At 37.2% G+C, this 21,429-nt stretch overlaps 4 protein-coding genes across 4 annotated transcripts; 1 reads left to right on the top strand and 3 right to left on the bottom strand.

The window, feature by feature from the left end:
* LOC110270352 lies at positions 4,349 to 5,238 on the bottom strand. Its single transcript, XM_021119496.1, has 2 exons — positions 4,813 to 5,238; positions 4,349 to 4,737 (listed from the first exon to the last, which is right to left on the bottom strand). The coding sequence occupies exons 1-2, from the start codon at positions 5,026 to 5,028 to the stop codon at positions 4,477 to 4,479; spliced, it is 477 nt and encodes a 158-aa protein (XP_020975155.1). The 5' UTR covers positions 5,029 to 5,238; the 3' UTR covers positions 4,349 to 4,476.
* Positions 5,607 to 12,412, top strand: LOC107631195 (guanylate-binding protein 3). The gene is made up of 14 exons (XM_016334555.2): positions 5,607 to 6,156; positions 6,688 to 6,849; positions 6,931 to 6,996; positions 7,150 to 7,293; positions 7,426 to 7,539; positions 7,754 to 7,855; positions 7,946 to 8,131; positions 8,769 to 8,858; positions 8,937 to 9,071; positions 9,190 to 9,312; positions 9,519 to 9,604; positions 9,699 to 10,311; positions 10,475 to 10,552; positions 11,060 to 12,412. Exons 1-14 carry the CDS (start codon positions 5,935 to 5,937, stop codon positions 12,083 to 12,085), a joined length of 3,147 nt encoding a protein of 1,048 aa, XP_016190041.2. The 5' UTR covers positions 5,607 to 5,934; the 3' UTR covers positions 12,086 to 12,412.
* Positions 12,526 to 15,774, bottom strand: LOC107631197 (cellulose synthase-like protein G2). The gene is made up of 8 exons (XM_016334557.2): positions 15,118 to 15,774; positions 14,894 to 15,001; positions 14,691 to 14,813; positions 14,364 to 14,576; positions 14,018 to 14,117; positions 13,730 to 13,902; positions 13,294 to 13,641; positions 12,526 to 13,119 (listed from the first exon to the last, which is right to left on the bottom strand). The coding sequence occupies exons 1-8, from the start codon at positions 15,718 to 15,720 to the stop codon at positions 12,571 to 12,573; spliced, it is 2,217 nt and encodes a 738-aa protein (XP_016190043.1). The 5' UTR covers positions 15,721 to 15,774; the 3' UTR covers positions 12,526 to 12,570.
* On the bottom strand, positions 16,446 to 19,694 carry LOC107631196 (cellulose synthase-like protein G2). Its single transcript, XM_016334556.2, has 8 exons — positions 19,038 to 19,694; positions 18,814 to 18,921; positions 18,611 to 18,733; positions 18,284 to 18,496; positions 17,938 to 18,037; positions 17,650 to 17,822; positions 17,214 to 17,561; positions 16,446 to 17,039 (listed from the first exon to the last, which is right to left on the bottom strand). The coding sequence occupies exons 1-8, from the start codon at positions 19,638 to 19,640 to the stop codon at positions 16,491 to 16,493; spliced, it is 2,217 nt and encodes a 738-aa protein (XP_016190042.1). The 5' UTR covers positions 19,641 to 19,694; the 3' UTR covers positions 16,446 to 16,490.

The raw sequence follows: 21,429 nt of genomic DNA, 5'->3' as shown, positions 1-21,429 counted from the left end.
TCGATCGAAATGTTTTTAATAATGATAGTTAAATAATTAGTAAGTTAGTTGTTTCTATATATGCGCATGCATGTTAGTTATTAAATTAGCATTAGTCCAATATAATAAATTAGTTATTATTATTAGAGAATTATAAACTTTTAATATTGAATTAGGGTTTACTATTAATTTACTAATAATTTGTTATGTTTTTGTAGAGTTTACGAAATTTGACATGTAGTTATCTATTGTCTCCGGATAGATACAATCATATTGTAGATGAGCATTTACGGTTTACTAATTTTTATCATGTTTCTCAAATTAGAATAGTTCAACACCAGAAATCACTAGTAAATGCAAGAGCTAATCGATTCACCATATCTGTGTTCAAGAAGGCCGCCAAGAAATGTAAGAGCTTTGTGAAAGATGTAAAGTGGTCCATGAGAAAGTAGTGGATGTGTAATTAAGAGATTATGTGTATCACTTAAGTTTTGTTTGTATCATTACTATGAACGGCATCTGAGCGCGACTTTTCATATACACTGAAAACATCTCTTGCATGCTCGCTTTATCAGTTATATATTTGGTTTGAAATTGAACGAATCCGCCAAATACTGGTATAGGATACCTGTATAAAATGCATGATATTTTTCTTGACACCTCAGAATCTATCTTCTCACAAATCACACCTTTTAGTTCCTCGAATGAGATTATGAATGGAATAACAATTTCTAATAGATTTTCAGAGACAAATTTCACTCCTTCAGATGTTTGTAACAAAATCTGACCAAAATAATATATTTTTAACAGGACTCTATCATCCATATTTCTCACTCACATTACTATAAACTCCACTCTCAGGTTTTTAACACTCAACTGAAATAATAGAGATACACCTCAAGGAAGAAGAAGAACAGCTCGAAAGAGACGAAGAGATTTAGAAACTCGGATGGCGCGCGCACACACACACACAATTTCTATTTGTCCGTTGGAATATTTTATATTATACTAAAATCAGACGGACCGATTTGCATTTTGCGAAATTAAAAAAAAAATTAATCCTACTAAAATTGGACGGTCCGATTACAATGTCCAAAATTCAAAATTTTCCCTCCACACAAATCGGACTGTCCGATTTGTGACCCCAAAATTTCATAACAAAGAAACCGGACGGTCCGATTTCTCTCCTCTAAACTTGAAATAAAGCGTACTTGTATTGCACCCCTATGTCCATAACTAGGGGTGGCAATGGGTAGGGTAGGGTAGGGTTTGAATCCAACCCTAACCCTACTCGTGGGTTGAGAAATACCCAACACTAATCCTACCCGCACTCAACCCGCGGGTATCCAACTCTACCTGTGGGTTGACAAAAATGGAGGCCACTATATTGTTAAAAATTGTATTTATATCTCATTAAATAAGAAATATGTTTTATAAAAATAAATGAGTAAAGTTTATAAATTTATAAATTTGGTTCAGTGGCCAAGAAGTTTTTGCACATGTTTAAGGTCCTTGGTTCAACTCTCATATATAACATTTTTAATCATAGAGAAAAGGACAAATAGGTCCCTGATATTTTGCCCCTCGGACATTTTCGTCCCTGAGCTTTTGAAAATACTTTTAAATCTCCGACATTCACAAATCTTGGACGGATGGGTCCCTCCGTCGAATTGCCTCCGCCAGACCCGTCGAAGAAGTCTGATGTGGCTCCCGTGCGGATGACGTGGCATGACTGGTTGACACCTGGACTGCTAAGTTGAAAGCTACATTAAAAAATTGGACAATTAAGTCCCTGCACCACTAAACTACGTCGTTTTGCTCTCATCCCTTACAAAGTCCCTTACAATACCCATTACACCCATACCACCCTTTTTGAATTACATTAAACCCTAAGGATACCAACGATCATCATACTCTATTTCTCCCTCCAAAAAGATCACTACCCAGGCTGAGACATTTGTCGTGTGCAATGGCTGTCGAAGAGGCCTCCATTGTTGTTTGAGTTGTTGTCTTCGTTACCGAAGGTAAGAAGTCTGTATTGTAGCTTAGTTAGTGGATTGTGAGGTTAAATACTTATACAAGTATGAACTGTGTTGTGAAAGGACTGATCGTGCACGTTGATAGAGATTGTCAAAGAAGTATTGGAGTTTTTCGATTGAAATTAAATTACTGTTAGGGCAAAGAAAGCTTCTGGGGTGATTTTGTGTTTCTGTATGTTGAATGTTATTGCCTTTTAATATGTGAAAAGAGTAATTCTTGATCATTGTTTACAGTTTTTTGTTTTTCTTTTTTCAGATGGTTGATGTGTTTGTAGTGCCCGTGTTCCACCATGGAGGTAATTTTGTGAGAGAAAGTAATGGCTCTCTGGTGTACAAAAATGGGAAGGTGGAGAAGTTTCCAGAAATGGACCTGGACTTCGTTAATTTCGGAGACTTGATCACACTGTTTAAGGGCCTAAGGTACCAATCATACAAGACAGTTTATTGGTTTTGATCCAAGGAGTCCTGATATTGAGTCTGGGCTGCATATATTGACAGGGGATGCAGGGATTAACGAAATGCGAGAGAACAAAATGAAGAGTACAGAGACGGATGAGTTTTACCTATACTTTTACCACCCTGTTGATGAACCTGAAATTGTGGAGGATGCTGGAAAGCAAAGTAACAGTCTTGATGAGGGAGAGGTTTTGGTGGATGATCAGAGTTTGTCATCTGATGATGGGTACGAGACTACGGAGAATGAGCCCTACAAACCTCCGTCTCCCGAGTTTGAAAGTAACAATGATGATGATAATACCAGTGCTGATGATAAGGGTAGCAAAAGGCAGAGAGTAATGAAGGGAAAGAAGAAAGTTGTGTCTTCAAAGAAGACAACTGCAAAGAAGACAGGTGCTAAAAGAAAGAGGAAGAGAGTAATGAAGGGAAAGAAGAAAGTTGTGTCTCCAAAGAAGACAACTGCAAAGAAGACAGGTGCTAAAAGAAAGAGGAAGACGTGGAAGAAGATGGAATAAAGTAGTGGACCCAATGAGCAGCAGAGCAGAAAGAATGTTGGGCCTGATCCTAATGTGTAGCCCAACAGAGGCCCACAACCCAACAGGGACCAACATGTTAGGTTCTATGTGAGCCTGATCCAAGATGATGATGATGACCCGGTATATGATTATGAATATAAGAATTTACATACACCTATTTCATCAGATGATGAATCTAGCAAGCATAAATTCTCTGAGTTTGATGATGATTATGAGCATGGAGAGGGGAGGTTTGAGTTAGGGACTAGGTTAGCCACCCTTGAGAGATTTAAGGAAGTTGTAAAAGACTCATTCATTGCTGAGGGTAGGGAGCTTAGATGGATTAAGAATGACAACGAGAGAGTGAGGGTGGCATGCATGGATGAGTGTCCGTGGCTGGTTTATTTATCATACAACAAATCTCTGCAATGCTACCAGGTGAAGACTTACAAAAATGACTATACATGTGCCAGGGACATGGGAAGTAATGCCAGGCTCCAGATGTAAGTTTTATATATTATTGTGAAATGTTGAACCTTTAAACTGTTATTTATCCTAAGTCTCATGAATACTGTCTTATGTATCACAACCAGGTTCCAAGTACTGTGGCAGCAACACCAAACCCTGTAACACCAGCTTCCGTGGCAGACCAACTCCATCCAGGTCGTGTAACTAGAGGTACACCATTTAGGCCTCCACTTCAAGTTCCATCTACAGCTCACCAAATAATTCAACCAAAAACTTCAAAGATCAGGCCCAAACAGAAGATATTCAGGCCACCTGCCCCACTTTGCCCCAGTTTACTCCCACCTCCAAGTCAGCCTGCACCACCACAGCCACAACCACAAGGTGCTACACATGTCCCACAACCATCTCAAGTCAGGCCAGGACCGAGTACAGCAGCTTCCAAGGAGACATTGACAGTAGCAAGCACAGCAACAACAAGACTATTCAAATTCATTCTTAATCCACCATCCATCAATCCAAAGACTTGAAGAAATATGACATCTTGGGCATCCCACTATGCCTTGTAATAGCACTTAGGAAACTTGAATGTGACAACAATATTTTTTTGGGAGAATTATTATTTTTTTTTTTTGGAGAAGCTCTTAGGATTTTATAAACTGTTGCAAACTTGTTAGGTGTTTGAGGCTTACTTTTGTGATGTTAAGCTTCATAATACTATACACTTGAACACATTTGTTCTTTTTGGGCAGCTTTTAGAAAATGTGACTGTCGCAAAGATGTTTACATAACTTTCAATATATGTTATGTGTTTATGTATACAACTTTTATGACTACTTTTCTCAATCATTCAATGCTTCTTTAGATATTGACAACATAATTTCAACAACCTACTGATATCATAACTTTAATTGCATTTAGATAGATAATAGGATACATAAATTGCCTAAACAGCATGTTTCAATACACAACAAAAACCTGGATCAACACATTTTCCTACTCTACTTTCTAAAATTCATTTCTCAGTCACTACATACATAAAAAGCAGCCACAACAGCACATACAATTATAACAACACAACAAGCTAATGGATTTTTTTTCTTCTCTAGCACAGTAACCTTCTCTTCCAGAATAGCCATCCTATGATGAAATCCCTCTTCCTCTTCAACAACTTCTACCTCTTTCTCAACCAGACGTCCTTTTTCAAAGATGTAACCACTACTTCTAATTCTAGCAAGATGCTCATCGACCCAAAGAAAAAACTTGCAATGCGGTTGGTTTTCCTATCAAAATTTCCAAAATAATGTACTATATAAAACCATTCAAACAGAACAAAATTCCCAGGTTTCTTATCTTACCTTATAGAATGGGCAACCCAAGAAAACTCTGTTTGGGTTGCTAATCGTCCTCGACATATACATTATCGCATAAACTCCACAGAAGCATCTCGGGGCGACATCGTCCTTCAGGTCTCCGTCGTGCACAACACAAGGGTCTAAGCTTGAAGCAGAATTTTCTTCACTTACTCTCCTGCGGCTTCTTCTCGACGTTGCTGATGCTCCATTAGCAGCCATGGTTGATGCAGGTTGAGCTCCTCACCACTGGCCTCCAAAAAGAAACACAATCAATTTAAGGATTAGGGATGAGAGCAAAACGACATAGTTTAGTAGTGCAGGGACTTAATTGTCCAATTTTTGAAATGTAGCTTTCCACTCAGCAATCCAGATGTCAACCAGTCATGCCACGTCATCCGCACAGGAGTCACATCAGACTTCTCCGACGGGTCTGGCGGAGCAACTCGACGGAGGGACCCATCCGTCCAAAATTTACGAAGGTCGGAGATTTAAAAGTATTTTCAAAAGTTTAGGAACGAAAATATCCACGAAGCAAAAGGTCAGGGACCTATTTATCATTTTCTCTTAATTATATATAACACATATTATGAGGAGTGCGGGTAGAGTTGAGATTCAACCCGCATCCTACCCGCTCCGTGCCCAACTCTACTCGTAGCGGATCGAATTGACAATCCTACCCAACCGGATTGACAATCCTACCCAATCGAATTGGGTACCCACGGATAGAGAGGCCTATCCATAACAAAGCATAACACACGTACGTTTTCGATATAAAAGAAAATGAGCCTTAGCTTTATACGCACGCTGTGCTTCCAAACCGCAATACAAATAAAAAGCGAACATAGAGAGACAGCAAGCGCTACTAGTCTCCTCTCTTTCACTTTTTTCCTCTGTCTTTCTTTAAACCCTTGCTTTTGGTTTTCCCTCCCCAATTTTAAACCTCCCTGGAAGACAGTTTGTGGGAGAGAGAAAAGAAAAAGGCAAAATTGTTTTATTTTATTTCCAAATAACGAAAACCAACAACTCTTGGTACGAACGAAGAAGAATTCCCAAATATAAGAAGAAAGAACAAGGAAGGCGCAAAAGGAAAAAGAAAAGAAAAGAAAAGAAAAGAAACAAAGCACGATGATGCATAGGCTTTTGCCCTATTCGGTGGCGTCATCGTCTCCCTCGGCCTCGCCTGTCACCGGTCCGGCGAGGCCAATTCGTCTCGTGTACTGCGATGAGAAGGGAAAGTTTCGGATGGATCCGGAAGCGGTTGCGACCTTGCAACTCGTCAAGGAGCCCATCGGTGTCGTCTCCGTCTGCGGACGAGCCCGCCAGGGCAAGAGCTTCATTTTGAACCAGGTAATTCCCACTTCTTCTTCCAATTCGACGGCAATTTCTGCGGTTTGCTTGAGTTTAGGGTTTTGTATTGTGGTGTACCTGTTGTAAATTAGGGTTTTTGTATGACGGTGATGGTTACTCGGTTTATAAGTGTTGATTGCCTTGCATTTATGCCAAAATATCAAGTGCATTATATTCTGTTGCGATTAGCCTCTTGTTGAATGATACGCAGGACCATTGTTGACCATTTAGTTGACCACAGTGGAGTGTCTACTCGTGTTCTGGTTTGTGTGCGATTATAACGTTGTGGGATTGTGTGTCCTTCTGTCATCATTGGAAAATCTCGGGCAAAAACTTCTTGCTAATTTATACTACCGTATGTACAAGAGAAAGAATGTGATAAATTGGCAATCTAAATTGTTTACTTGACTGGGGTTTTGAGCTATTGCTCTAGTTTTTGTATCTTTATGATTTATGAAATATAGCTTCTCAGGGAATAGTTTCTGCGGGCTTTATTATCATAAATTTGTGGCTAACAATTTTGCATTGCAGCTTTTAGGAAGGAGTAGTGGATTTCAAGTAGCCTCAACGCATAAGCCATGTACCAAAGGGCTTTGGTTGTGGAGTACACCTTTGAAGAGGACTGCTCTTGATGGAACAGAGTACAATCTCTTGCTCTTAGACAGTGAAGGAATTGATGCATATGATCAAACGGTTGGTCTTTCAGTTTCCATGCAATCGAGACATGCTTTCTGATCGTTTTTATGTTCACCCATTATTATTTTTTCTATACAGGGAACATACAGCACACAGATATTCTCATTGGCTGTACTTTTGTCTAGCATGTTCGTATATAACCAGGTAGGGATAGACAACTGCCACATATATTTGCTCGGGCATAATTGCTTTATGACATTTCAGGATCTGTTAACAATTACATAGGGATTTATTACCAGCTTTGTTCCCCTCTTTCTGGATTCTTATGGAAGTTAAAACGATGTTTTCTTTGTCCAGATGGGTGGTATAGATGAGGCTGCTCTTGATCGTCTTTCTCTAGTTACTCAAATGACAAAGCACATTCGTGTTAGAGCATCTGGAGGAAAGGCTTCTGTATCAGAACTTGGACAGTTTTCCCCCATATTCGTTTGGCTTTTAAGGGTAGGTTGTGTGCTTATGTTTGGAATGAATGTCACAATATTTTTTTTTTTAATTTTATTTTATTTTTAAAATTGTATCATAGCTTACCCTATTCTCACTGACAACTTGCATGCTTTTCCCTCTTGTTGGCAGGACTTCTATTTGGACCTAACAGAAGATAACAGAAAAATAACACCCCGCGATTATCTGGAACTTGCTTTAAGGCCAGTCCAAGGGAGTGGAAAGGATATAGCTGCTAAGAATGAGGTATTTTTCCACCAACTATTTTACTTGTTTGTTCAAGGAAGCAGCTGTATATTCATGGATGTTATAGTTTTTAGGAATATTCTATTAGTATCACCCACGTACTCTATCCATTTTTCTTTACCTATCTTATATATTCTGTTTATAAGTTCTTTCAACGTATTTTATTTTATGTCCTTTCTGGAGTTCCTAACTTTTTGAGAATATCAATCAATAGATTCGAGATTCTATTCGAGCTTTATTCCCAGACAGGGAATGCTTCACCCTTGTGCGACCTTTGAACAATGAAAATGATCTACAGCGACTGGACCAAATATCGGTTAGTAACTTATTAGCTACTAAATGCTTCTCTAGTCATTTTGTTATCTATTTTTCTATCCTTTTTTTATAATTTGTCTTCAATATGCAGTTGGACAAACTAAGACCTGAATTTCGAGCTGGCCTTGATGCTTTCACTAAGTTTGTATTTGAGAGAACAAGGCCCAAACAAGTTGGGGCAACTATGATGACAGGACCTGTATTGGTTGGTATTACTGAATCGTATTTGGATGCGCTCAACCATGGTGCTGTTCCTACAATTTCTTCCTCCTGGCAGGTGAATGTTAAATCCTTATATTGTTATTCAGGCTTATATGAGAAACAAAACAGGCTTAATGTATAATTATTGTATAAAGAAGTTCCCAACTTCTCATATATATCAAATATGTTTAAGATTTCAGCTATATGCAGTAATAACGAATAACATGAATGTTATATTTTAGAAGTTTTAATAGTTCATTGGGTAATATAGGAATATTTTTTAGCTGTCCAATGTTCTACTTTGCTTTCTATCTCCCTTGGATTATGCTTAAGATTGGCATGCTACTAGGGTTGGTCCATTTAAGAAATGCGATTATCAATAAAATGAATCTTTTTGATTATTGATGTAACTTGCACCCAATGATGTGAAGTAATACTTATTCTTTGCACAGCTACCACAATGTTTTCTAGAACTGGGATATCTAACATGCAGTTGATATATACCAAGAAAATTCCTTTGCAGCAACTTAATTTGTGAATCACACGCTTTCTATGCCCTTCTTTTTGTTTGAATGATTACTCCTGTTTTGATTCATGCAGGCATACCCATTTAATTTGTGAATCACACTCCTTCTAGGGGAATCACATGTTATAATAATTCAGTATTTTGAATTTCATTTGCTTACTGTTGACTTTATTTTGTTGTTTTGCAGAGTGTTGAAGAAGCGGAGTGTCGCAGGGCATATGATTCTGCTACTGAAGCTTATATGTCTTCTTTTGACCGTTCAAAACCACCTGAGGAGGTGGGTATTGTGTGTGAATATCATTTTTGTAGGGCGTATTGTTTTCTCTCGTTCCTTTACTAATTGCAGTGCTTGCAGATTGCTATGAGAGAAGCGCATGATGAAGCAGTTCAAAAGTCAATGGCTGCTTTTAATGCAAATGCTGTAGGAGTTGGTTCTGCCAGGAAGAAATATGAGGGCCTTCTTCAAAAGTTCTTCAAAAAAGCATTTGAGGTATTTGAAAACATGAGGATTTAGATATAGCTATTTTTTGTATTAGATAACACCTTTTCTCTTCCAGTTATGGTTGTGGAAAAATCATCTGTATGCTTTGTCACTTATTGACCAACAGGATTATAAGCGGAATGCATTTATGGAGGCAGACATACAATGCTCAAATGCCATACAGTCTATGGAAAAGAGGCTGAGGGCAGCTTGTAATGCTTCTGGTGCAACAATTGATAATGTTGCAAAGGTAAAATTTAAATATTGATGATACCTGTTAGTTCTGTAAGTGTAAAGATATTCAAAGTTTCAGAATCATCCAACATTTATGCAAAGGAAACTTGGTTAAAAGGATACCTGAATAGAAGAAAGCTAAAATTTGTGCTGTCTTCCCTTGTAAAAATTAAGGTGGCCTTGTTGAAATGGCAACCCAATTTGACATTGTATCTGTTGCAGGTTCTTGATGCTCTATTATCAGAATACGAAAAGACTGTTCAAGGTCCAGCGAAGTGGCAAAAGCTTTCTGTCTTCTTGCAACAAAGGTTTGTGCGTGTGTGTTAACAAAGCATCTTTTGCGGTCTTGCCTTTTTTTATTTGTTTTTCTGACTCTTAATATGTATTCTTTTGTTGCGGTAGTTTTGAAGGCCCAGTGCTTGACCTTGTTAAGAGGCTAACAGATAAAGTTGAATCAGAGAAGAATTCTGTTGCTTTACAATGTCGGATGATTGAAGACAAGATGGCCCTACTGAACAAGCGGCTGGAAGCCGTTGAGAACGAAAAGTCTGAGTACATTAGGCGATATGAGGATGCCATGAATGACAAGAAGAAACTAACCGATGAGTATATGAATCGCATAACTGATCTGCAGGCTAATCGTCGCTCACAGGAGGAGAGGTATTCTAGCTTATTAAAATCACTAGAGTCTGCCAAGCAAGAGTCTGTGGAGTGGAAAAGAAAGTGTGAGCAAGCTATATTGAAGCAAAAAGCTGAGGAAGATCAAGCTAGTTCTGAAATAGCAGCCTTAAAGTCTCGGAGTAGTGCTGCTGAAGCAAGATTAGCAGCAGCAAAGGAACAAGCTCAGTCTGCTCAAGAGGAGGCTGAAGAGTGGAAGCGGAAGTGTGATTCTGCTATGAGGGATGCAAAGAATGCTCTAGAGAAGGCAGCTATTGCCCAAGAGCGCACAAACAAGCAGACACAGTTGAGGGAAGATGCTTTAAGAGAAGAATTCTCCGACACTTTGGCTGAAAAAGTGAGCTCTATCTTCTTTGGCTTTTGTTTTGCAAATATCTATTTGTCTAGTAAGACTGTTGAATAAGCACCATTATGAACAGATTACTTGCATCTTTAGTTGAAGGTTATATATATTAATGGGTACTGGATATCTGATGTGTTTTGCCATGTTAACTATGCAGGAAGATGAAATAAAGCAGAAGACTGCCAAAATTGAGCATGCTGAGAAGTGTTTAACAACTTTGAAGTTAGAATTGAAGGTGAGATTCTTGGCTTGAGTGTGTTTTTTCCAGAGAATTATTGTTAAGGGCTCATAGTATGACAAGATTTATGTTTATTTATGTTATCATATATATGCGATGCTTCTGGCCAATTTCTATCTTGTTTTTAATTATGGCCATGCATCTCAAAAGGTGTTGATCTTCAATGCCAAGCAAGCTTCCTGGTGTCTGGGCTTTTCCATCTCTTATAATTTCTTGGTTTTTGTTACCTTCACTTGACACGGGTTGTAACTTGCAAGTTTGCCCTCCAAAATGGTTATTCTGTAATGCCGTAAGATTTGGTCTTTATCACAGCCGATGCTTTCATTGTGTCTATACTGTTCATTCTTATGCCAACAATGTACGATGTAATCATAATCCACTAGAGATAATGAAATAGAGGATACAACTTCACTATCTTACTTCAGAAGAGCATTTTGTCCATTAATGCTTTTATAGTAAGACTTTAGGGACTAATGCCGTGTTTGACTCTAAATATATCTGCAGGCTGCTGAATCTAAGATAAGGAGTTATGAAGGTGAAATATCATCACTAAGGACTGAAATTAATGAATTGACTGAGAATTTGAAAACAGAAAATGCTAAGGCCCAATCATATGAGAGGGATGCCATCGTGTATCAGCAGGAGAAGGAGCATTTGCAGGAGAAGTACCATTCTGAATTCAAAAGATTTGAGGAGCTTCAGGAAAGATGTAAAACTGCTGAAAAAGAAGCTGCAAGGGCCACTGAAGTGGCTGATAAAGCACGGTCTGAAGCAGGTATGGCCCAGAAGGAGAAGAGTGAGATGCAGAGACTGGCAATGGAGAGGCTGACACATATTGAGAGGGCCGAGAGGAAAATTGAAGGTTTGGAGAGGGAGAAAGACAATCTGCAAAATGAATTGCAGAGAATTAAGGATTCCGAGAAGGATGCACTTAGCACAGTTGCAAAACTGGAAGAAAAGGTGCAACAGAGAGAGAAGGACTTGGAAATGCTTTTGGATAAAGATAAAACACACAGGCGAAATAATGCTCAGATTCTTGAACAGCTTTTAGAAACAGAACGACAAGCACATACACAGGCAAATGACCGGGCTGAGGCTCTCTCTCTCCAACTACAGTCTGCACAAGCCAAAATTGATTCTCTCCATTTGGAGCTGACTAAGTATCGATTGAATGAATCAGCATTTGATGGTAAAATGAAAGCTCCATCCCATGGTAAGCGGATGAGAGTAGATGATGAATTTGGTGTGGACTCTGTCCAAGACATGGATGCAAGCCCTCAAACTGTTAGGGGAAACAAGAGATCTAAAAGTACATACACGCAACCAGAAGATGGGGGTTCCATTTTTGAGGGTTCTGAGGAGAATTACAGTCAGCATACGAACCAGGAGGATTATAAAAAGCTTACAGTGGCGCAGCTTAAGCAAGAGCTGACAAAACATAACTATGGTGACCAGCTACTTAAGTTGACTAAACCCAACAGAAAAGATATTCTTGCCCTGTACGAGAAATGTATTCTGCAGAAGTCATAGATACGGGGAAAAGACTTATGTAGGATGCTGTGCGATGGTTGCTTACTTGCTTACATATTAGACTAGAAATGTTGTGTGGGTTTAACCTTTTTTACCCCCCGTTTTCTGAGTTCATATTTGCCGAGTGTTTTCTACTTGAATTTGTTGCTAGTAATGATCATCAGACAGGCCATAAAATATTTTGATGGCCCGATCTTTCTTTGTTGAGTGGTCGAGTTAGCTGTAGTTATTACATTTTTGTATAGTTTATCATGTATTTATTTGTTACTGTTAACATTGTTTGCACATTAAGGAGTTAAACATTGACAGTAGTTCTTTTTTTTTTTATATGCCCAATGTTGTGTTTCCTGAAATTCAGATTGAAGATCGATTGGTTAATCAATATGGGTTTTCGTGATTCGTAATTTTAGCACAACCTAAAGAAAAAGCTCAGCGCATTAGAACCACAAAACAATATATTTGTATATTAATTGTAGATGATATCATTACACACAGCTTAGAAGTGTAAAACATCCCAAAAGAATCATGGTAGCAATGATAACACACATGGCTAATAACTTTGAAATGCGTCCCTTGTCCTTCCTTATTACCAACCCTTCAATTATAGGGTAGTTAACGGTAATGATGAAACCTGCAATGAAAAACTGCACAAACATCTTGTCCCAACTACCAACAAATACCGCTCTGTAGACTCCACCCAGAAAGCAACATATATTGATCGTGATGACGGCAAGCATTGGAGCTATGAAGATGCTGGATGCTCGGAAATCATATTTATCCATTTGGTACAGCTGAGTTTGTTCATCATCCGCTACTTTGTTTGTTGGCAAGAAATTTGCTTCTCTTATACCTACTTTCTTTAGCAGTGCATCCAAACACCCGTATAGATGACAAGTAATTGATTTCATCATCCATATCCTCTGCTCATTCATCCATTTGTGAAGTGTTCCTCCTGTTATGAGGACTTCCTCCAAATGATTTAAAAGAGCTGATACAAAGATGAATACAAATATGATGAAAAATGGGTCTCCAACCTGTCAAACAAATTTTCAAAGATTGTTGTTATAGTCTATGAAGCAAATATATGGAAGAATTGTAGGTACGATTTTGAACTGAGATTCTGGTTGAACTAAGATGCAGATATTGCAAGAAAATCATATACATAAATGCTGACGCTTGAGCTCCAAGATTTCAGGTAGCGTTGTTACCTTGGGGTACAAGGGAATTCCATGAAGTAAACAGAGCTGAGGGATGGTGGCAAAACACCATAGAGGGAAGCAATAAAGAGGGAAATATGTGAGTTCTGCAAAACATAGTCTCTGAAGGACTGGCATCCTTGAAGGACCGTAGATAAGAGAGCAATATTTGTTTATACCATTTTCAAATAAACCGCTGTACCATCTAGTGCCTTGGATTAACACATCATTCAAATTTGTTGTAGCTGATCCTAGGAACTGTGGCCTAGATGGTTCACAGAAAACTGAAGTCCATCCATTGCAATGCAATATGAATCCAGTGAGATAGTCTTCCACAACACTATCGTATAAGAAACCAACCTGAAAAAAAGGTTCAAAATATGTATATACTTTTTCTAAATGAGTTTTTATGTATATCTGAATTAATGGGACTAAAAAGTTTACCTACCTCTTGTCCCCATTTAGTACTTATTTCATATTCACAAGAAGCCAATAAGTGAGTTTCTCCTTCTAGTAATGCATTCCCACCAGAAGCGGAATCACTTGTGTAGTTTTGAGTAAGTGATTTGATGAACTCATTGGATGAACCAAAATATTCTTTAAGTTGAGTCAGATCAGTCCCTAACATTTAATACTCAGAAAGTGTAACGAGTTGCAATCATAAGGGCAATGCTCACAGCTCAATGAACTGAAATCTTATGCCGAGAAGAAACTAGGAAAATATTGTGTTGAATACCTTTGATAGTGAGATTTCCACAAAGTGACACCCTTTTTATATAAAAGCCTGTACCAGACATTACTGGACCCTTAAGGCCGTCCATACCTCTCCATTGAAGCTGAAATGTTGTCAACAAAAGTTTATTTAAGCACACATTTAACCATCATTACCTTGGTTTAAGGGCTATATGCACGTGAAGCATTGTCATTTACTGTGTGCTTTAGAAACATACACAACCACTTTATATATAAATTTAAAAATATTATAATTGATAGTGAGTACATGTTTTCGAAATATGCTCCAGAAGTAGGCAAGTATTTCCAGTATAAACAATTGTACTAGATAGCAATCTTGATGCCCTTACTGTGAATATTGATCTCAGCTGACTATTATAGATGTCATTCTTACTGACATTGTAAAATTTCTGAGGAAACTGAACAAAAGCTAAGGAGGATGATATCTTCGGATCAAGGTGAAAACACATGGCGTATCGCGCTGAACTTGGATCGTTACAGAACATGTCACAGTCCAAAACTAGAATGTAGGGAGAATTGCTAATCACAGCAGAGACTCGGAGCTGCAAGGTTATATTTATTATGTAAGATGAGGAAGCGTCATCACATGTGTCATATTTGCAAAGCAAATTTTGAGTGTATATATATTTTGGAAGATATGAAGAGTGTAATCATACAAGGACATTGAGTGCTCCAGCCTTGAAATGGTGGGGATGAGATGGTCTTTTCTCACGGGAAACATACACAAGGCGAGGAATTTTGCCATTATCTGCATCATCAAAGATATTACCTTCCATAACCTGCCAAAGTCAGAAGATTTATTCTCCTATGATTGCAGATTATAGATTAACACCAAAAATTCTATTAGCCTATTATGTACCTCAATGCTAGGAGGGTGATCTTGAACATTTATGGTAGGATCATCTCTTGAAATGGCCATATTATCTCTGAATGACACAATCTTTTCCTTAAAGGCCTCATATTTTTCCTGCATAACAATTGACTTACATTAAATTAAGTAAGCACGGCTTACTGCTATAAACTACTAAAAACCCAAAACGTCAAGGACATAAAGATTCAAACTTTCAATTTAACACAGTCAACCTCAATCTGCTTCTTATCTTCCACATACAAACTGCTTCTTACAAAATCAGACTCATCATCATCTGAAGAAGAAAAGAAAGCCTTGGGGCACCTGCTCTTAATTCTGTACCTTGTGCAGAATGGAATCCACAACCTTGCGAAGTTGGAAGCCTCCCTCATTGCATGCAAGGTAACAGAGGAACCCCCATCATCCGAAAGATACACATTGAGCTTCTCAGGAGGATAATCAAGGGCCATGGCAGATAGGACAGTGTTCATCACCTCAAAAGTAGGCTCCTTAGTATGATCAGCAGTGCATATGAACACATCAACAGCAGGAAGTTTGTGATCTTCAGGCAACCTCTCCGGAAAGACGGTGCGCGAGACGGGACGCCAGCGATACGCACGGCCGAGGATCCATATAAAGGAGAGAATGATCTCTGAAGCAAAGACAAGGAGCCATGGAAACAAGAGGCTTTCTGTGGTGTGAGGCGGTTGGAAAAGAAAAGAGAATCTGTAGTAGAAGATGAAGCATAAGGCTGTGGAGTGGAGAAGCATGTGGACTCTGTTTGTGACAAGTAAGAGCTTGTGGACATGGCTGCTATGAAGAGGAGAGTCCTCCATTTCTGTTCCCTACAGACTCTGACATATAATGTCTTAGGAAACCATCTTTCCTTAAATAATTCGCAAGTGCTACGCACTTTGTCTTTGTAAATTATATTATTATGTCATCATCACAGGAGTTGGGGGGAAGGATGTAAACGAGAAAATACTCCATTTTAGTCTTTAATTACTTCAATTTAGTCTTTAAATTTTTCTTTTCAATTGACTCTGTACGACGACAGGATCTATTGTGATTAAAATTTAAAAAATTTAAAAACTAAATTGAAATAATTAAAATTTCAAAGACTAAGTTAATACTGAGTGTAATTTTAGAGACTAAACCGAATATTTTTTAAAATGTAAACTGTACTAAGTCAATAATCACCGCCTACGGCACTACCAACAGCCAGAAACTGGAAAACAACAATTATATTTTTTAAAGATTGGATTTCCTGGGATACATATTTCAGACAGGCCATAAAATATTTTGATGGCCCGATCTTTCTTTGTTGAGTGGTCGAGTTAGCTGTAGTTATTACATTTTTGTATAGTTTATCATGTATTTATTTGTTACTGTTAACATTGTTTGCACATTAAGGAGTTAAACATTGACAGTAGTTCTTTTTTTTTTTATATGCCCAATGTTGTGTTTCCTGAAATTCAGATTGAAGATCGATTGGTTAATCAATATGGGTTTTCGTGATTCGTAATTTTAGCACAACCTAAAGAAAAAGCTCAGCGCATTAGAACCACAAAACAATATATTTGTATATTAATTGTAGATGATATCATTACACACAGCTTAGAAGTGTAAAACATCCCAAAAGAATCATGGTAGCAATGATAACACACATGGCTAATAACTTTGAAATGCGTCCCTTGTCCTTCCTTATTACCAACCCTTCAATTATAGGGTAGTTAACGGTAATGATGAAACCTGCAATGAAAAACTGCACAAACATCTTGTCCCAACTACCAACAAATACCGCTCTGTAGACTCCACCCAGAAAGCAACATATATTGATCGTGATGACGGCAAGCATTGGAGCTATGAAGATGCTGGATGCTCGGAAATCATATTTATCCATTTGGTACAGCTGAGTTTGTTCATCATCCGCTACTTTGTTTGTTGGCAAGAAATTTGCTTCTCTTATACCTACTTTCTTTAGCAGTGCATCCAAACACCCGTATAGATGACAAGTAATTGATTTCATCATCCATATCCTCTGCTCATTCATCCATTTGTGAAGTGTTCCTCCTGTTATGAGGACTTCCTCCAAATGATTTAAAAGAGCTGATACAAAGATGAATACAAATATGATGAAAAATGGGTCTCCAACCTGTCAAACAAATTTTCAAAGATTGTTGTTATAGTCTATGAAGCAAATATATGGAAGAATTGTAGGTACGATTTTGAACTGAGATTCTGGTTGAACTAAGATGCAGATATTGCAAGAAAATCATATACATAAATGCTGACGCTTGAGCTCCAAGATTTCAGGTAGCGTTGTTACCTTGGGGTACAAGGGAATTCCATGAAGTAAACAGAGCTGAGGGATGGTGGCAAAACACCATAGAGGGAAGCAATAAAGAGGGAAATATGTGAGTTCTGCAAAACATAGTCTCTGAAGGACTGGCATCCTTGAAGGACCGTAGATAAGAGAGCAATATTTGTTTATACCATTTTCAAATAAACCGCTGTACCATCTAGTGCCTTGGATTAACACATCATTCAAATTTGTTGTAGCTGATCCTAGGAACTGTGGCCTAGATGGTTCACAGAAAACTGAAGTCCATCCATTGCAATGCAATATGAATCCAGTGAGATAGTCTTCCACAACACTATCGTATAAGAAACCAACCTGAAAAAAAGGTTCAAAATATGTATATACTTTTTCTAAATGAGTTTTTATGTATATCTGAATTAATGGGACTAAAAAGTTTACCTACCTCTTGTCCCCATTTAGTACTTATTTCATATTCACAAGAAGCCAATAAGTGAGTTTCTCCTTCTAGTAATGCATTCCCACCAGAAGCGGAATCACTTGTGTAGTTTTGAGTAAGTGATTTGATGAACTCATTGGATGAACCAAAATATTCTTTAAGTTGAGTCAGATCAGTCCCTAACATTTAATACTCAGAAAGTGTAACGAGTTGCAATCATAAGGGCAATGCTCACAGCTCAATGAACTGAAATCTTATGCCGAGAAGAAACTAGGAAAATATTGTGTTGAATACCTTTGATAGTGAGATTTCCACAAAGTGACACCCTTTTTATATAAAAGCCTGTACCAGACATTACTGGACCCTTAAGGCCGTCCATACCTCTCCATTGAAGCTGAAATGTTGTCAACAAAAGTTTATTTAAGCACACATTTAACCATCATTACCTTGGTTTAAGGGCTATATGCACGTGAAGCATTGTCATTTACTGTGTGCTTTAGAAACATACACAACCACTTTATATATAAATTTAAAAATATTATAATTGATAGTGAGTACATGTTTTCGAAATATGCTCCAGAAGTAGGCAAGTATTTCCAGTATAAACAATTGTACTAGATAGCAATCTTGATGCCCTTACTGTGAATATTGATCTCAGCTGACTATTATAGATGTCATTCTTACTGACATTGTAAAATTTCTGAGGAAACTGAACAAAAGCTAAGGAGGATGATATCTTCGGATCAAGGTGAAAACACATGGCGTATCGCGCTGAACTTGGATCGTTACAGAACATGTCACAGTCCAAAACTAGAATGTAGGGAGAATTGCTAATCACAGCAGAGACTCGGAGCTGCAAGGTTATATTTATTATGTAAGATGAGGAAGCGTCATCACATGTGTCATATTTGCAAAGCAAATTTTGAGTGTATATATATTTTGGAAGATATGAAGAGTGTAATCATACAAGGACATTGAGTGCTCCAGCCTTGAAATGGTGGGGATGAGATGGTCTTTTCTCACGGGAAACATACACAAGGCGAGGAATTTTGCCATTATCTGCATCATCAAAGATATTACCTTCCATAACCTGCCAAAGTCAGAAGATTTATTCTCCTATGATTGCAGATTATAGATTAACACCAAAAATTCTATTAGCCTATTATGTACCTCAATGCTAGGAGGGTGATCTTGAACATTTATGGTAGGATCATCTCTTGAAATGGCCATATTATCTCTGAATGACACAATCTTTTCCTTAAAGGCCTCATATTTTTCCTGCATAACAATTGACTTACATTAAATTAAGTAAGCACGGCTTACTGCTATAAACTACTAAAAACCCAAAACGTCAAGGACATAAAGATTCAAACTTTCAATTTAACACAGTCAACCTCAATCTGCTTCTTATCTTCCACATACAAACTGCTTCTTACAAAATCAGACTCATCATCATCTGAAGAAGAAAAGAAAGCCTTGGGGCACCTGCTCTTAATTCTGTACCTTGTGCAGAATGGAATCCACAACCTTGCGAAGTTGGAAGCCTCCCTCATTGCATGCAAGGTAACAGAGGAACCCCCATCATCCGAAAGATACACATTGAGCTTCTCAGGAGGATAATCAAGGGCCATGGCAGATAGGACAGTGTTCATCACCTCAAAAGTAGGCTCCTTAGTATGATCAGCAGTGCATATGAACACATCAACAGCAGGAAGTTTGTGATCTTCAGGCAACCTCTCCGGAAAGACGGTGCGCGAGACGGGACGCCAGCGATACGCACGGCCGAGGATCCATATAAAGGAGAGAATGATCTCTGAAGCAAAGACAAGGAGCCATGGAAACAAGAGGCTTTCTGTGGTGTGAGGCGGTTGGAAAAGAAAAGAGAATCTGTAGTAGAAGATGAAGCATAAGGCTGTGGAGTGGAGAAGCATGTGGACTCTGTTTGTGACAAGTAAGAGCTTGTGGACATGGCTGCTATGAAGAGGAGAGTCCTCCATTTCTGTTCCCTACAGACTCTGACATATAATGTCTTAGGAAACCATCTTTCCTTAAATAATTCGCAAGTGCTACGCACTTTGTCTTTGTAAATTATATTATTATGTCATCATCACAGGAGTTGGGGGGAAGGATGTAAACGAGAAAATACTCCATTTTAGTCTTTAATTACTTCAATTTAGTCTTTAAATTTTTCTTTTCAATTGACTCTGTACGACGACAGGATCTATTGTGATTAAAATTTAAAAAAACTAAATTCTAAATTGAAATAATTAAAATTTCAAAGACTAAGTTAATACTGAGTGTAATTTTAGAGACTAAACCGAATATTTTTTAAACTGTACTAAGTACTAAGTCAATAATCACCGCCTACGGCACTACCAACAGCCAGAAACTGGAAAACAACAATTATATTTTTTATAATTTTCTTTGTTGTTTTAATTTTTTAACTAAATCAATTATAAGTTATTAATTAATTTAGTTGAATTTAATTACTAAAATGACTTAATTATATATATAATATCATTATTTTAATATTTACGAAAATGATTTGTTATAGTTATTATTTTTCATTTCCAAATCTTAGTTGCATTTTATTAACTTTGATTATCTAACACTTTCAACAATTTCAGCTAAAACTTAGAGACATATTTATCCATTTAGACTCAGTTTAATAAATTTTTCACTTTTTAACAATAGTTATTATTAAAGATAGATTTTTAACAATGATAGTAATTATATTTGATTAATTGTAGTAAAAGTGATCTTTTAATAAGTATAAATTGCAACAATCATATTTGATAAAATTTAAAATGATTTTAATAGATATAATATAATAAAAAAGGAATAAATAAAAATATCTTGTTCCACCAATTTGTTAAATAGAAAAATCAGACATTTTAGCTATTACAATTATGTTTTATATTCAAATAAAATAAGATATATTATATCAAATCAAAATCAAGTTCCACAAAGTCAAGTCAAATCAAATTAAATTGGATACCTAATAAAATTGAGAAGTCAACATGCATACATAATAATTTTGTAATCATTAATTATATAACTAACATAAGGAAAAAAAACAAGGAAATTAAGAATATCCAAAATTTTTACCATATTATTTTTGAGAGTTAATAGTTAAAATCGTTTCTAAAAGATACTTCAATTTTTATTTTCGTCCCCGAAAGATAAATTTAATCAAAATCATCCTCGAAAGATTTAAAATTAATCGCGTTAATCCCTCCATCCATTCTGTCACTAACGGCATTAAATTAGAGTCCCAACACAACGACTCGACCCGGCGGTCACAGACTCTCCTTCTCCTTTATGCGTCTCAGCCTCCATGCCAATTCCTGAAGATATTTACAAATTTTATTAATTAATATTATTAATATTATTGATATTATCATTAATATTATTAATATTAATAAACGGTTACTAACCGTTTAGTACCATTTGGTTGAAGGGACACAACCTTTTAAGGATTGTGTATGTTCAAAACATTGTGCCTATTGGCTAAAGGGATACAACTCTTTAAGAGTTGTGTATGTTCAAAACATTGTATCTATTGGCAATAGAAAAGACACAACCATTTGTATACGTAACTAATCATAATTGCTACGTGCAATATGTATAAATAAGTCCTTATCCACTATTTCAGATTAGTAGTACTAAGTGTACAATTTACTCAACCATTAAGAGATTTTCTTTGTTCAAGAGAGTTGAGAATTTCTTACTATTGCTAATTAAGAAATTCTTAGGTTTCATTGTATCCTGGGAGAGTATTGTCAT

Source organism: Arachis ipaensis, chromosome B03 (assembly GCF_000816755.2).
Source record: "Arachis ipaensis cultivar K30076 chromosome B03, Araip1.1, whole genome shotgun sequence".
In the NCBI taxonomy this organism is placed as follows: Eukaryota; Viridiplantae; Streptophyta; class Magnoliopsida; order Fabales; family Fabaceae; genus Arachis; species Arachis ipaensis.
This window is presented reverse-complemented; position numbering and strand designations above follow the sequence as displayed.